Here is a 16,361-nt window from a genome sequence, read left to right as displayed (position 1 = left end):
CATCATGGTTAAAATTTAAAATTAACCCCTTGCGTAAATTCTCCATCGTCTTCCCAATACAGAATTTTCATTTTAAATTAAAAAAATCCTTTTTTAAAAGAATTTTTTGCTTTGATTTTTTTGAGTATTAAAAACAATAATTTTTTAACCCAAAGGGCTTTTGTCAAAAATTTAAAATTTTTTGTATTTTTTGTTACTTTTTAAACCCCAATTGGGTTATTAGTTAAATTTTTATTGAACTCTTTTTGTTTTTTCCTTAAAATTTTGGAACTAATTCTTTCTTACCCTTTTTCCTATTTTAAAATTTTTTTAATATTTTTTTAATCGAAAACCTTTTTTGGTATTTTTTTTTTTCAGGAGCTAAAGGAAATCATTTTGGGTTTTTTTGTAATTCTTTTTGGGTAAATTTAAGCAAAAATTTAAATTTAAAATTAGTTTTTAACCTTTTTAAAAATTTCTTGAATTGTTTTTCGGATATAAATTTAAATTTCCAAGGGTAAAGGTTTACACATAGCCCCAACCCTAAGTTTTTGGCATCGAGGTACATAATGTATTTGCTTTTTTTTTTGAATTAAATCTTTTCATATATTTATTGTTTGCTTTACTGTATTTTTGAAATATAATTATTCCCCTCTTAGTCCCTTTTCATAAAAAGATAATATCAAAACAGTTATTAAATCTAATTAATTCCAGTCATTTTTTAAAATTGATCCCAAGCTAAACAGGGCTACTAAAATAATGACAAGGATTAATTTGTAGTACTCTAAAATAGTTTTCTAAAATTTTCGAATCATCAGTAAAAATAAAACACGTTTTTTAAAAATAATATGATATTCTCCCCTTGTTTTAATTTTAAAATTTTTTTCCAGATATTTTTAGCAGTTCGTATTCTTTCAAAATATTGTTTATTTTAAATTGAATAAAAATCCCTTTTAGAAGGTAATTTTGTTTTTTTGAATTTTTTAAAAGAACATTAATCTTGGATAAACATTTTGTCTTTAATATTCTATGTAATCAAAATTTTGAGAAAATATTTAAATTCTGGAAAATTTTTTTTTAAGTTATCCCAAAGATTTGGGCTAAATGGAATGAATCAAAAAAAACCAAGTCAAAAAAAATGCATATATTTCCCTATTTTTGGGGAAAAAATTAAAATTTCTTTTTTTTAATTTTTCCCCATTTGTTGCTAAAAAATGACCGTCATAACCCCTTAAAATTAGAAAAATAAAGGAATTTTGTTTTATCTAAAAAAATATTACTTCTGGTGGACTTCCCCTAATTTCCCTTTTATGACAATGGGCCGGCAGGGTTTTTTTCCTTTATTCTTTTTTTACAAAAATGACAAAACTTTTGTTTTTTAAATTGGTTGAATCTTTTTAGAATTCTTAGTTCTTTGTTTTTAAAAAAGTTCTTTAAATATTTCTTACAATATTCCTCTTCTCAAGATTTTTTTTAATAAACTTTTAAACTGTTAGGCTCTATAAAATTTGGGTTGGTTTTTGTATTTTATCGTATAAAACAAAAACTTTAAGCCCTAACCAAATTATATGATTTTGATATTTGGGAAAGGAAAATTTCCGAAGACTTCGCTTTTGGGCCATAAATGAAGATTCCTTATGGTAAAGCAGTTTTTAAAATTTTTTAGTTATTGATTCAAAATCAGCATAAATTACAAAAGTTATGCTAAAAACCCTTTTTGATAATTTTTTTAATTGTACTTTACTTCCCCCTTTTTTGGGATTTTTACGCCTTGGATACCATTAATAGTAAAAAAATTTGGGATTGTTATTTAAATTCTTTCTTGAGTAAAATTCTGTAAAAATGATTTACCAAAAAAAAAAAAGTTTTTTATGTTGATTTGGTTTTATTAAACTTAAAAAATTAAAGCCTTATCCAACATAATTTGGATTAAGTTCTTGGGGTTTTTCGATCATCGTTTTTTTCATTTATTTTATCATTTATTTTTCATTAGTAAAAGCACATGTCCAGTGTTCTTGTTGTATTTGATATGTACAATGGATAAAAAAATATTTTTTTAAAACCAAAAAATATTAAATGTATTTCATTTAAAAAATTCTATTTTAGGTATTTTATTTAAATTAACAGGGAAAATTTTAATTCCCGTTAAAAAAGATCGTTTTTTAAAGTTTTTTTTTAATTGAAACTCTTTCAGAATTTTTTTTTACAGGAAATTTGTAAACTAAATACACCATCTAAAATTTGTTTCATCATTTTTTTATTTATTAATTTCCTTCTTTTTTGTTTAATGGTTTTTGTAATTTTAAAAAACTTTAAGGCCAAGGGGCTATACTTTAAAACTATTTTATAAAAGAGCATCAACTGACTCTATTCTCCACCGTTCCTTCAAAATCCAATTAAATTTATTTATTATTTCATCAAAAGCTTGATGTAAAATTTTTTTTTTTTTCTTTTTGTTAAAAATTTTTAAAGCCTTTGATTGAAAATAAGTGATTTTTATTGTACAGTTTTTAACCATTTTTGCAAAGTATTTTTTAAAAAAACTTTATTTTTATACCCTTTTAAATTTAAGTTCAGATTTAAGTATTTCATAAAAGTCGTTTATAGTTAAAAAATAATTGATTTTTTTGGTCTTGTCTATAGTAAAATTTAATTTCAAAATTTCTTATTAAAATTTTTTTTGTAGATCTTCGATTCCATCTATTAATTAAATTTTTGAAAAAAAAAATTTAAAAGGGAAAAAAAAAAATTAAAAAAAAAAATAAATAAATAAAGTTTTTAAATTTTCTTTAAGAAAAACTAAAAAAATTTAAAAATTTTTATCTTTTTCCGTGGTTTTTGATATTTTCCCCTTTTAACTTGGTTTTTTCCCTTTTCAGCACTTTTTTTAACCCCCGAATTAATATTAAGGGCTTTGGGTGCTGATAAATGCTTTTTTATGTTTTTCTTTATTTGTGTCCAATCGGTTGAATAACTTTTTTAGGGTTGTTTCGAAAATTATTTGGTCTGGGACAATCACATAATCTTCACATTTTTTCTTCAGTTAAAGGGAACCGCAGTTCCATTCAAAAAAATTATTTTTTAAAGTAAGGGTCTATAAAATTTTGTAATTTATCAATGACAGATTTTTTTTATTCTCGTAACTTTTGATTAAGTTTTGATTTTTAAATTTTTTCTTTTAAAAACTTTTTTATATGAATTTTTGTTTGGGTTCATTATTTTTCCTAAATGCTAGATAATTTTGGATAATCATTCATCTACCCTTTTTATTAACATTTTATAAAAAAAAAAATCTTTAAAAAAAACACGTAAAATTTAATTTTCAGCCTTTTTCTTTTTTTCTTTTTATCCCTTAAGTTTAAATTCCTTCATAGCATTTCAAGAGGTGTTGAAAAATTTTTTTTTTCTGATTTCTAAAAGTTTGTAAAAATATCCGAAAAACTTTATTTTGGTTTCTTTATTTTACTTTTCCAATCCGTGCTTTTGTTATAAGTTTTTTTATTTTGTGGGGATTGATTTAAAAAAAATTTTTTGCAAGTTTTAGTCTGTTATAAATAGGTAATTATGATGGAACGCCCGAATGTACAAAAAAAAGGGAAAAAAAGGAAAAAAGTACTAATGCAGTGAAAACCAAAAACCCGCTTAAAAAAAAAATCCAGATTTATCTCCCCCAAATTTATAACTTTTTCGTAAGCAGCAGTAGTTTAGTTAAGTGAATAATTAATTGATCTTTGTTTTTTATTCCATTATTATTAGAAATTGATTTTTTTGCTATTTTTATAATTAAACTTTTTATTTTTTAAAATTAAAATTTTTTTTCAGATCGCTAAGGTACCCCAAATATTAAATTTTTCGCTAACCCTTTCCCTTTTACTAAAGTTGTTTTTCTTTTAGTCTCGTCTAATAACTTTTTTATTTAAAAACTTTTTTTGTAGTGGTAAAAATTTTGTTCATAAAATGAACCCTTTAATTTTTCATCATTTAAAAACTTTAATAGTGTATGTTCTGGGGTTTGTATTATTAATTTTTAAAATTTTAAATTTTCCCCTGTCCAATTTGGGGTATATCTTTTTTTTAAAATGTCTTTTTTAAATTTATTAAGGAACTCGTCACCAATTTTAAATTTTTCTTTGCTCTTTTGGATTTTAAATCCCGTAAAATTAAAGTAAACAGTACCTTTTTTTAATTTTTCAGCTTCGTTGGGGCTCATTTTTTTTTTAAAAATTTTGTTTTGTTATATTTATCCCATATCTGCAAATTATTTAAATAAGAAAGTTTATTTGCTGTAAAATATTTCCCCATTTTTCTTTTTAAACTTCTTAAAACTTTTATTACTACAGCCCTTTTCCTTCATTAAATTTATGATACATATTAATTTTATTTTTATTCAAAAAAAGATTCAAACTTTTTATTTAAAAATTCTTTTCCCTTTATCTACCCATAAATTTACTGGAAAGTCCTTAGAAATTATTTTTTCAAATGCTTCCGTAACAGATTCCCATTTTATTCTTTTATGGAAAACCCCAAACTATTTTTAAAAAATATCAATAACGGTTAACAAGTACTTACTCCTTTATTTTATTTGAAAAAACTTTCATGTCAACTAATAGCTGACCAAGTATCTAAAAATTAACATCATCTTTGTTTCCTAAATTTTTTTTAATTTGGGTTTTTGGGAATTCTTTTGTAATCATCCTCCATTTTTCGGGGGGGAACTCTACCCCTTTTCCCGTTTTTTTATTTTTGTTTTTGTCTGGACGTTAAGCCCCAAAGGGAACTGTGTTCCTGTCCCAACCCCGTGTGTATTTCGTTTTAATTTTAGGTTTTACAACTAAAGTTTTCAATCTTTTTTCCCAAAATGTTTTTGATTTAGTTTTATTTAAATCGGAAAGCATTTGTTTATCACATTCACTTTTACTTAGTCTTGAGTCATAGCAAAAATCATGGTCCATACATACTGCATCCAGTTCATTGACAGGGGGTCCATTATCTAGGGGATTTCCTGGCCCACAATAATTATATCCTGGAAGTGTTAAACCTTTCTTAGGTAATAAAGGTAACATTGCTTTGTGAATATCTAAATTACCCCCTGTACTTTTAACAAACTTTGATTTCATTTTTCCACAAGATGAACAAGTAGCCCTTATCATTTTTCTCCCGTTTTTTGTTGTAACATGATGAGGATTTATATTATCAGTAAATCTTCTTTCTTTCAAACAATATATTTTATTTTGTAAACTCATCTATATCAGATGTATTTAAAATTATTTAAAGACTAATAATGTAGTTATTAATTCAAAATAAGATCAAATAAGTTACATTTTATCAATAAAAATAATCTGCCAAAAGTTTGCCAAAAGTTTGTCAAGTTGGCAGACATTGTCACATTTGCTGCCACTTGGCAGAAAAATGGTAGGCTTTTGATTGGTTGAATTTGTGTTTGCCAACGTTCTGCCAAAAGTTTGTCAAGTTGGCAGCGACTGCCACATTGCTGCCACTTGGCAGGATTTTGGCAAATATTTGGTGGAAGTGTTTAATCATATTTTACTATAGGTTTTAACAATAATTTGTTAAAATTTGTTTTAAATTTGTTGAAATTGTCCGGCATTGGATTTTTTAGAATAGGGTCAAGGGGTCAGGGGGGCCAGAATTGAGCCAAAAGCGGTATTTCTTATACTACTGGTCTTTTATTACCAAAGAGCAAAGTTTCTGACGTCAAGCCGTTAACTTACACAGGAGTAGATTTCACTAGGGTATTACTGCTTCGAGATTATAAGATTCTTTCACTGGTTGTAGGTGCAGATGGGAATTTCCGGCCTTGAGGGTAACTGTTTAGGCAGTAACGAGGCTCCGTCCTCGTGGACGGACGATGGACGTCATGACGTTTCAAAGACAAGTAACTATGTTTAGTTCCGGCTTCGTTTTATCAGTTGAAGCGTAACGTTATGAATTTTTGATAAAATAACGTGTTTTGAATCGAGAAATATACTATCAGGAACAAAGAGGAACTGTCAAGGTATTTGATTTTTATTCCGTTTTTTTAAAAATAAAATATGAATAACTACATAAATCTATTTTACATATATGTAGTTCGTAATACGTCATTTAAAGCACGAGAGTCATCTTACACCATGGGGTGTAAGATGGATTTTTCCAGCACTGGTAAAAATACCGAAAATCCCCGTTTGGTATGCAAGAAAACAACAGAAGCGACATTAAGGCATACTAATGCTTGTTTACGTGCACTACAACAAGAACCGTTCATCTAGAACTAGTTCCAGATCTATCAGCAGAAACATTTCTACAAACTGCTAAACTATTCTGGCATATTTTGCGCAGACAACTGTCGGATTCTTGGGGGCGTTTGTCACTATTAGTGACAGCTCTTGTATGACGTTCAATTTCCATACTTTTCACCAGACGGAACAACTGCAACGTCATCTTAGGAACGTTCTCCTTGACTATACGCGGACGTCGTCAAAACACGGCCGGATATCACTAAGCAGCGATGATGTGACATTCGCGCCTTTCCTTTTGTTGTTTATACGAAATAAACGTCATAATTTTCAATGGAAAAGAATAGGGCGAATGTAAATATTAATTCTAACATGGCTCGATTTGATTTCCAGATAAACAAAGAAGAAAATCAAACTCTGTATATTCTGCGATAAACAACGGTTGACGCGCGGACCGTTAAGAGAGCATTATGACGTCAATTATGACGTCAAATTGCCGCATGACGTCCGATACATTACTCCTCGCGGAAATGAAGTCCAGTGTAATATTTATTAAAATATATCAATGAGCATGTCAGAATGAAAACAATCAAGACCTTCTTGTGATTTATCGTCTGATTTACAACGGTTCAGAGTTCAGATGCGTAGGAATTGCATCTGAACTCTGAACCGTTGTAAATCAGACGATAAACAACTCGAAGGCCTTCATTATTTGTTAATTAATTAATTAATGTAGTAGTATGCAAGGTACTTCATTCATTTAAGTTTAGACCTGTTGTTGCTTGACAGTGCCGTACTTAGGATTTGGTGCAAATTAACGTGCTCAGGGGCCGCTTTGTACATTAGTTTACCATTTTTGATGGAAGTTCTACAAAAAACGGCAGTCCCTCGTCAAACTGTCCAGAAGTGTTTACATTAATGACAAAGAATTGCACTGAGCAAGTGTTTGGGCGTAAAAAAAATGTTTGTTTCCAGTATCCCGACCTACCCTAAATTTTTGGCCCGATCCTAAATGTTTTTATGGCCTTGGAGAATATTGTTTTCAGATTTTAGCAAAAAGTTGCAAAACTGCACTTTTTATGCTTTAAACATGGCCAGTGATGTTAGAAATCAACTTACTGGTGCTCTAAAGGCATCACCCCTTATTTGTATTCATTTTTGACACAAAAATAATTTCCGAAAAGTCTCCATGGTCACTCTTAATATAAAAAAAATCCGAAAAATAAAATTTCCGACCTACCTACCCTAATCTTTTTGAGCATGTTACCGAAAACAAAGAATTTTTTAGGCATTACCGGAAACGAAGAATATTTTTGAAGCTCAATACGACAGATCATGTTGTTGTGCTGTTGTTAATTTCTAGCAGGCAAGCCAATCACAACATCAACAGTATTAATTTGTAGTTCCACCCGATGACTCTTTCCAGTAGAGTAATTATATTCACAGCTGTCCATATGCTGTCAAAAGGTAAAGGTAAAGATAAGTTTTATTTACCGTCGCTTGGTGAAACAATTAACATAAGCTCAATAGAGCTTTTCTGCGACCCTATATTAAGAACGGTTAAAACCAATTATAGTATACCTCACCCCCAGCAATTTGCTGGTACCCATTTACAGCTGGGTCGACTGAGGCAATCGTGATAAAGATCCTTGCCCAAAGACACATCGCAATGGGAGTAGCCAGGATTCGAACCAGGGGCCTTCACTACTGTAGGAAAGCGTCTTAGCCCTCTCGACCAATGCGTCCACACTATATATAAAAGAGATGTGGCTATGGTACAGTCCAAAACTAAAGAACATTTAAGCTTTATTTAACATCGCATATATATGATCAACAGAAAACTTGAGCTACAAAGCTCCTGTACAACAAAACTGGTATCCAGGGACAGATACATACCTAGGCTTATTTTAATTCTGGTACAGCCCTTTGAATACTGAGTGTTATAGGGAGTTACCAGAACCATTATTACGCCTTTGTTATTACACAGACTAAAGCAGACACTACTGTCTGGTCTATATGTATGACTAAAAAATGGTTTGTTTTGACACATTAGCAATATTTAAAGGGTAGATGTATTTTGTTTAAAAGCTATTTCTACATGTTCATAACAAGAACGAATAATAATAATAATAATAATAATAATAGTAGTAGTATTCAACCTTAACTAATAGTATGATTATAACGACGTGTAAATTATACAGTTCACCGCTGGTAGGATTCAGAAGCTGACAGCTGTTGAAAACCTGGGAAACTTATCCATATTTTGAGAGATTTAAACTTTGTTATCGGAATTTAAATATGGCTGGAGGAAGGATTAGTTCCACTTTATCGTCTGGACCAGCAGTGGCACTGACTAAAACTATTTTGACGATATTCAACTTTATTTTTTGGGTGAGTGTTGAGACTTGAATAGGCCTACACAACGTTACCAGGTCTAGGAAAGTGGTATATTTACAGATTATCTGTAAATTTATAAATTTACAGATTTTTCAATCTGTAAATTTACAGATTGTGTGTATGAAAATTGATAAAATTACATTTATTCCCAAAACCGCAGTTTAAAATTAATTGGTTTATTTACAGTATGCACAAATTAACATCATTTGTGAGTTTCAGCCATTTTTATTGACTTTGAATTTTTGGCATTTTCAAAAAAATCAAAGTCAACAGAAATGACTGAAAGTTACAATTGACCTTTATTTATGCCAAAGAGCTATAATAAATAAATAGATTGGCAACTTGAAAGGCATATAGAGCAAATCTCGCCAACCTCCCGTGACAAAAAAACGAGATCTCGTTTACCGGAAGTGGCGCTTTCTCCACGCGCCATTTTGTTTGCGAAAGCAATTATTCATCGGTAAAATAATTATCACCGTATGACCACGCTTCTTTCGATGGCAAAAAAAAAAACGTGTACCATTTCTCATTAAACTAATTTTGTTTTAGAAGCTAACGTGTATTTTAAATGTAGTTTTAAAGGTACACATTGTAACTCCATGCTCGCTGATGTTTGTTTTTAGTAAGATAACGCCGAATCACGCTATGACACGAGCTCACGCGAGATTACAGCCAGTTACCATTCTGTGTATTTTATACTTCTTTGTTTATGCGTACCATAAATAAATCGATTAATTTCAAGCTGCGATTTTGAGTCCAAGTAAGATTTTAGCAGTTTTCAAACATTTGATCTGTAAATTTACAGATCGAAAAATCTGTAAAATTATAGATTATCTGTAAATTTACAGATAATCTGTAAATATACCACTTTCCTAGACCTGGTTACTGTCGCTGACACTCATGAATTTCTCAAATTATTTGGGATTTTCGGTAGTATAACATGAAAGCAAATTGCACAAACTACTTTATTTTTGTTTTAAAATTTAGTTTACATATACAAATATGTGGTTCCACAATATTTTGAACACCAAAGAAATGCTTTGTCTGTACTAGCATTTTTTAACAATAAAATGTAGTGAATAAAATAATTTATAGGTTTTAAATGATACTATGGCAGGGTTTTCCCTTGGAAATTTTGATAGGGGGTCATTATGACCCCTTCATGTTTGACTTTGGGGGTCATTTTCAATTTCAAGGGGTCATTTTTTTAAGTTCAAAAAATGAATAAAATGGTTTTGAAATCTGTATTAAAAAATCCAAAAGAAAACAGTGTGTTTATCATAAATTAACTTGCAATGTACTGTAAAGATTACTAAAGAACAAAAAGAAATACTAGTACATCAACAAATTAATTTTTTACAATTTTTTGGAATCAGACAGTAATTGCAACTGCATAGATCTGCGTGACGGAGGGATCTTTCAACAATTAAGTTTCGTGAAGAATTTTTGCCTAACTTAACATGTTAAGTGTACAATAGTGTTGCAAAACTTTTCGCAGCCCGATACGAAAGGATTGTTTTGAATCTTTGTAAAATGGCCCATTTCACTTCAGAGTGATGACATATGATATATACAGTCAGGGGTGTAACTGTTTCAAGTTATGTAACTTATTTCAGTTATTTTTTTCAAGCATTTTATAACCTTTATTAGTTATAAAAGTATAGTTAACTCAGGTAAGTTATTCAAAAAAAGTTGTTTAGCTGTTCTCACAAAGTGACCTTTAATGTGTAATTAGTAGCAAACTGTGACAAATCAAATTCTCTTTTAGTCTGATCAAGATCTGATAAGCATAATGGGATGTTAAGAGTTTTATAGCTTTAAAACTTCTGCGTAAAACTTTATCAGCTTTGCGTAAAAAAATTTGCTGCATAGCTGGAAAGATAAAAGTTCAAGGATTCAGGAAATAATTGCATTAGTCTCATTCATAATGAGGAATTGGCACAGGAGAGCTTTGTAATATTTTATGATAACTGAAACAAGTTATGAAAGTATAAGCAGTAACTCTAATGGGTTATAAACTGCGATAACTTTAAACAGTTACACCCCTGACTGATATATGAATGTTTACATTTTCGGTCAAGGACCTTTCAACGGGGTTTTCCTACATGCAGATGACATGAAAAACGTAATCTTTTGTTGATGCACCATTTTGTTGAATGGTTTACCATATAAAGAGACATCGATATTGAGCCGATAATTAAACCTAGAATGCAGTCTACCTTTACTGCTTTGTACCTACGCGCGAATCTGTACTTACTTACAATATTGGGTACGAAAATTCGTGTCATCGTAATTTCGGCCGGTAGTTGAGTTGCGTCAACAATGACGCATTCAGAATTATTTTGAGGGTCATTTTGAAAATCAGTGTGCTTAAACGCACAAAAATGTGTGTCAAGGAAAACCCTGCTATGGCAATACTAAAACTAATGTTTATTTGGCTTACACTAATGCAGCAATTGGCAGTACCTCAAAATTGAATATGGCAACAAATAAATTTACAAAACCATGAACAATGAAGAAAATTTTGAAAGATTCAAAGAAAACATTTGTATCGAATATTACAAAACATTTCAGGAAAAGACAATTGCCTAACAACTACTTAAAGATAATCATGATTGTCTCTTTCTTTGATGCTTTTTCTATAATCACGGCAAATTTCCGACCTTGACTATAACATTTTGCCCTAAAAATATACCAAAGTTACTGAAATACTGACTCTCTAATATCCGATACATTTTAGTGTAATATTCGAGACCAATGTTTTTGATATTTACCTTTATAAATGTGCAATTTTGAGAACTGCAAAAGAGAGAAACGACTTTAGCGACAGCTGAAAATCTCAGAAAATGTCTGATCACTCTCTTAAAGTGTATCAGATTTAAACCCTATCAAGTGTGGTAGGTGTATTTTAATGTTATTTCTTCACCACACTCGCGACCGGCCAGCTTAGCTCAGTAGGTAGAGCGGATCGCGGGGTCGTGAGTTCGATCCTCGGGCGGGGCGTATGTTCTCCGTGACTATTTGATAAACGACATTATGTCTGAAATCATTAGTCCTCCACCTCTGATTCATGTGGGGAAGTTGGCAGTTACTTGTGGAGAACAGGTTTGTACTGGTACAGAATCCAGGAACACTGGTTAGGTTAACTGCCTGCTGTTACATGACTGAGATACTGTTGAAAAACGGCGTTAAACCCAAAACAAAGAAACAAAAAAAATCACCACACTCACTAAATTCCAATCACCCTGTGTTCTGTTCGTATTTGCAGGGGACCCTGGGTTTTTGACGTTTCATTCCTGGTGTTTATTTTATATATATAGGGGGCATTTTTTGTAAAGATAGACTTCTATGGTCTTATTGATAGAATTTCAGACTCCTACACTGTCACTGGATTGCACTCAGTTGATAATTAATTAAAAATAGCTTATAAATGTATTTTTAAAAAAAAAACAACAGCCATGGCATCGCAGTTATAAAATTTAAAGGAATAAAGGATAAACTTTTCAAAATACATCCTGATTAAAAATTCAAATAAACATTTTTATAGTTGACTTGTGCCATAATGACATAGTCCTAATAATAGGACGTTTCAGGACAGCGTGATAACTTTTGACTGTCGCTGTCCCATCATGTCCAAACTTATTCTGCATATTTTTGTTAGGAAATCCCCAATAGAAATCTGTTGGGAAATTTTTCTGGTACATGTAAAAGTATTTGCAATGATTACATCTTTGATAATAAATTAGTGTTGACATTACAGTATAAACTTTTCTTGCTGACATTTTATGAATGTTTATTTTGTGTTATGTTTCTGCAATTAAGTGTTATCACAGTCTGATGTGTACTGAAACCGGTGTCAGGGTACGCACTTCATATTTTCGAAGATTTAAGTCTCTTAATATTTCAAATTATGAGTTATATTTAACTCATTTGAAATTTCTACATGAATATTAATGTCTAATTTATAAATGATAGCAAGTAAGTCTGACCAGTATATTATGACTTTTTTGGATTTTTTAATATCTTTGTTTTCCTAACAGTAAAATGCAGATACGGGTTAGGCTTAGAGTAGAACTAAAAAATATCAGATCATAAAATAAGTCATCCCGATAAGTCGAATGAGTAAGGCAAGTGCCATTGTAGCACCAGAATATTGATGCAAAATGTAAAATATTGTGTTCATGAGTTAAAGATAATTTTGATCATACATGTTTTTATTTTAGTTCCAAGTTTATGTTCATGTACATTAACTGTAGTATGTTGTTTACTGTATTATGAAATTTTGACAGATCTTTTCTTTTTCATCTTGTTTTGTTTTAAATGTACACATATTGTTCTGGGAATCTGTTAGAATGTACATGTAAGACATTTAACACATAACATGAAACAAGGCAAAGCATCAGAGCAAGCTAACTTGAAAATTTATTGATTTTACATTTAAAAAAATTGATTAGACCTACAACAAAACCATTCACTACTCACGGCTCATATGATATTTATCTCTTAATGTAAAAGTATACACTCATTACCATATAAAAGCTTGATTCTAAGATAAGATAAATTTTATTTTAAGTCGGCAAGACAGAGAAACAATACAACATAAGTGACAGGCGCTTTTTAACTGACTATATATAACAAAGATAAACAGTTAAAACATATAGTAAGCAAGCTGTAAAATAAGAGATAGGGTTATACAAAATTACATGTAGCAGTACAACATGAAGTTAAACCTGTGAAAGACCTGCTGCTCTTGACCGAAAGCTTAAGAACTTAACTCTTAAGTACTACTAGTAGGCCAGTAAGGCCTGCTGTTTGAGTGTGCTATTTGATTTACAGTATTTTAAAGATTTCAAAATAACCTCTGGCTTTACAGGGGGATAAACCCCCAAAAAGGGAAATCCAAATCATGTGATCTTCATGATAATGGGCAAAGTACCTATTTGCAAGAACTGATGTCCTTATGAATTTGGCACCTGTAGAGAAGTAAATGTAGTTAATGTGACATATTTACAGTCCATAACAGCTGGGTGCGTTGGGAATTTGAATAAACATGGGGGTAATTAGGGTTAAAAAGTATAAACACCATTTTTACTGAAATTATTCACTATTATGTATTTCCATTACCTTGACCTTCTTTAAGGGAAAATATATCAATTTTAGGGGACAATATAGCGTTTTTTGGCTAGGGAAAACAGCTTGTATTCGGCTGTAGAAAATAGAAAAAAAATCACTGTGAAATACAGATGAGTTTGTCTCTTGTCAAGTAAATTAATGCACTTTTGATGCTGTATAAGTGCAGAGTGGCTAAAAAGCTGGTTCCCAAGTATCTGTGTGGTGGGTGGCTGACTAGTAAGTAAATGTTATTGATAAATATGGAGGAGCAAATTTATCAATTTCTTAATAGAATTCCCTTCATTTTGTCATGTAAGTTCACAGTAGCTTCAAAAGTTATAGAACTGTCAGTTAGGTATAAACGTTTGATGAGGAGGATAGTTTTGCAAAAGTTGTCTAAAACCAGTCTAGATAAAAAGGCAATCAGTGAGAAAGTGAGAGGTAACAGTGTAAAGAACATGAACTATTGTAGGTAAACATTTTGCAGCATATGCCATTACAGAGATTTGTAAAAGTTTTTATCAGTAACTGACATAAAAATGTCAGTGCATAAACAGTGTGTACATACCACGTGCTTTGTGACATCATTTTCGGGTATTACGGCAAGAAAATTAATAAACAATCCGTCGATTCAGAACTTAAAAACACCGTAAGTATTTCATTTTTTCACCGATTTTAATAACGTTTTTACGAGGCTCAAGCCAAGATAGTGGGCTATAAACTTAAGACAAAGTTTTTCCTGAAATTCTAAGCAGTTTTTGCAAAGGTCCGTTCCTACCCAGAAAGGAAAGCAGTCCTGCATTATTTTGTAAAACACGTGTTTTTCTTGCCGTATTACCCTCGTTGAATTCGCCGATTTTCAGGGTTGGAACGGACCTTTGTAAAAACTGCTTAGAATTTCAGAAAAACATTGCCTTGTGTTTATAGCTCGTTATTTGGGCTTGAGCCTCGTCAAAGAATTGTTCAAATCGGTTAAAAAATGAAATACTTACGGTGTTTTTAAGTTCTGTATCGAAGGCTTTGTTTATAAATTTTCTTGCTGTAATACCCGAAAATGACGTCACAAACCACGTGGTATGTACACACTGATAAAGTCTGTCAAATGTGCACATCCCAATTTGACTGTTGCAGGCACAAATCCATGAAAAAGCAGCATGACTGAAATATCTTAACCATAGAAGAAAATTACTAGGGGACGTTTTATCAAAATGCAATTTCTTAATGATGAAATTCACTTCTTTATGATCTCCGGCTAAATTAGTAATTTTTTTTTCCTACATAAATACATGTATTGGAAAACAGTGGAGAGTGTGGTTGAAAATTAGCTAGCTCAGGACACTAAAGAACTATTGTATGCCATACCATTTTTTCTGCCACACCACTACTTTCCTAGGAATGTTGATTTGGTTAAAGAATTTGCTGAATAGATAGTTAAACATAATGACTCGGTTGACATTTTAATTTTTTTATGCTGACTTTCTGATTTAAAGGTAAAAGACTAACTTTCATGAGTCAAGTTTGCAAAGTTGCAAAACAGTTTAAGCTCAAAACTAACTCTTGTCCCCAATTTTGAGTTATGTTGCTGACAAGTAGATTTTTGTTTTTAAAAATTTGCACCGATTTTGGTGTGGACAAGGAAAGTTTTTTAATGTTGATAGTCAGACAGACTAGTGATATTTTCTTTATTATTTCTTGCGATATTTCAGTTTTCAGTTGAACAATTCAAATTGATACTAATCATATGATGGGTATGACAGTATGAATTCTGATAACTTTTATGTCTTGAAAAGAAGCATGACATCAAACTTAGTAGCAGAAGTTGCAATTCTATGATTCCTGCAGATTGCTTTACCAAAAAATTGGAATAAAATGCCATTGTTGATATTTAATATATGTAAGTGAATTAACCTTTAGCCTGCTGGCGGCAAGTGGTTTTGCTATGTAACCAGTGCAGACCAAGATCAGCCTGCACATCCGTGCAGTCTGATCATGGTCTGCACTGTTCGCTATTCAGTCAGTAAATTTTCAGCAAACACCCCTTTGGTAAACAAGTGGTACTGGCCAGATTGAAAGATGGACCAGTCCATTTTAGGAATTTAGTAGGGTGAAGGTTAAGGTAGTTGACCTGTTATGACAGTCAGCAAATTACATACTCTCTGTATACCATTTCAGCATTTTCCAATTTTTACGCAATTATTAGCATGTTCAACTACTTTATGTCTGAAGAATGCCGAATTGCCAAACGAAAATACGTAATCATATGGTGTCATTACAAGTCCATTACTTTAACAGCATTTTTGTTACAAGAACAAAAGAACTGTAATCATTGCCTAAAGTTCTTTTATTTTTTCATTGCAGAATATTTTTTTTTTCTTCAGATTTCTGGAATCGCTATTCTAGCTCTAGGAATATGGGCGAAGGTAGAGTTATATATCTACATGGAACTGTCAACAGTCTACTATAAGGAGGCACCTTACATTCTGATTGGTGTCGGAGCTGTCATCGTTCTTGTCGGCTCGTTTGGGTGTTGCTGTACATTTAAAGGACATTCAGTACTTCTCTACATGGTAAATACTTTTAACAGTGTTTTAAGCTCACCTGAGCACAGTGTATGCTATTGGCAAACTTTTGTGATCA

General features: G+C 31.0%; 1 protein-coding gene across 1 annotated transcript in view; it reads left to right on the top strand.

Annotated features, from left to right (window-relative positions):
* The first annotated feature begins 8,412 nt into the window (after positions 1-8,412).
* LOC123555890 (tetraspanin-7-like) overlaps positions 8,413-16,361 on the top strand; it is a 34,388-nt gene continuing 26,439 nt past the window's right edge. Inside the window, exons 1-2 of the mRNA XM_053548242.1 lie at positions 8,413-8,606; positions 16,103-16,291. Of these exons, the coding sequence (XP_053404217.1) occupies positions 8,514-8,606; positions 16,103-16,291 (282 nt within the window). The 5' untranslated portion in view covers positions 8,413-8,513. The remainder of the gene's footprint in view (positions 8,607-16,102; positions 16,292-16,361) is intronic.

Source organism: Mercenaria mercenaria, chromosome 7 (assembly GCF_021730395.1).
Source record: "Mercenaria mercenaria strain notata chromosome 7, MADL_Memer_1, whole genome shotgun sequence".
NCBI classification, from domain to species: Eukaryota; Metazoa; Mollusca; class Bivalvia; order Venerida; family Veneridae; genus Mercenaria; species Mercenaria mercenaria.
The sequence above is the reverse complement of the archived record's forward strand: the minus strand, read 5'-3'. Positions and strand labels throughout refer to the sequence as shown.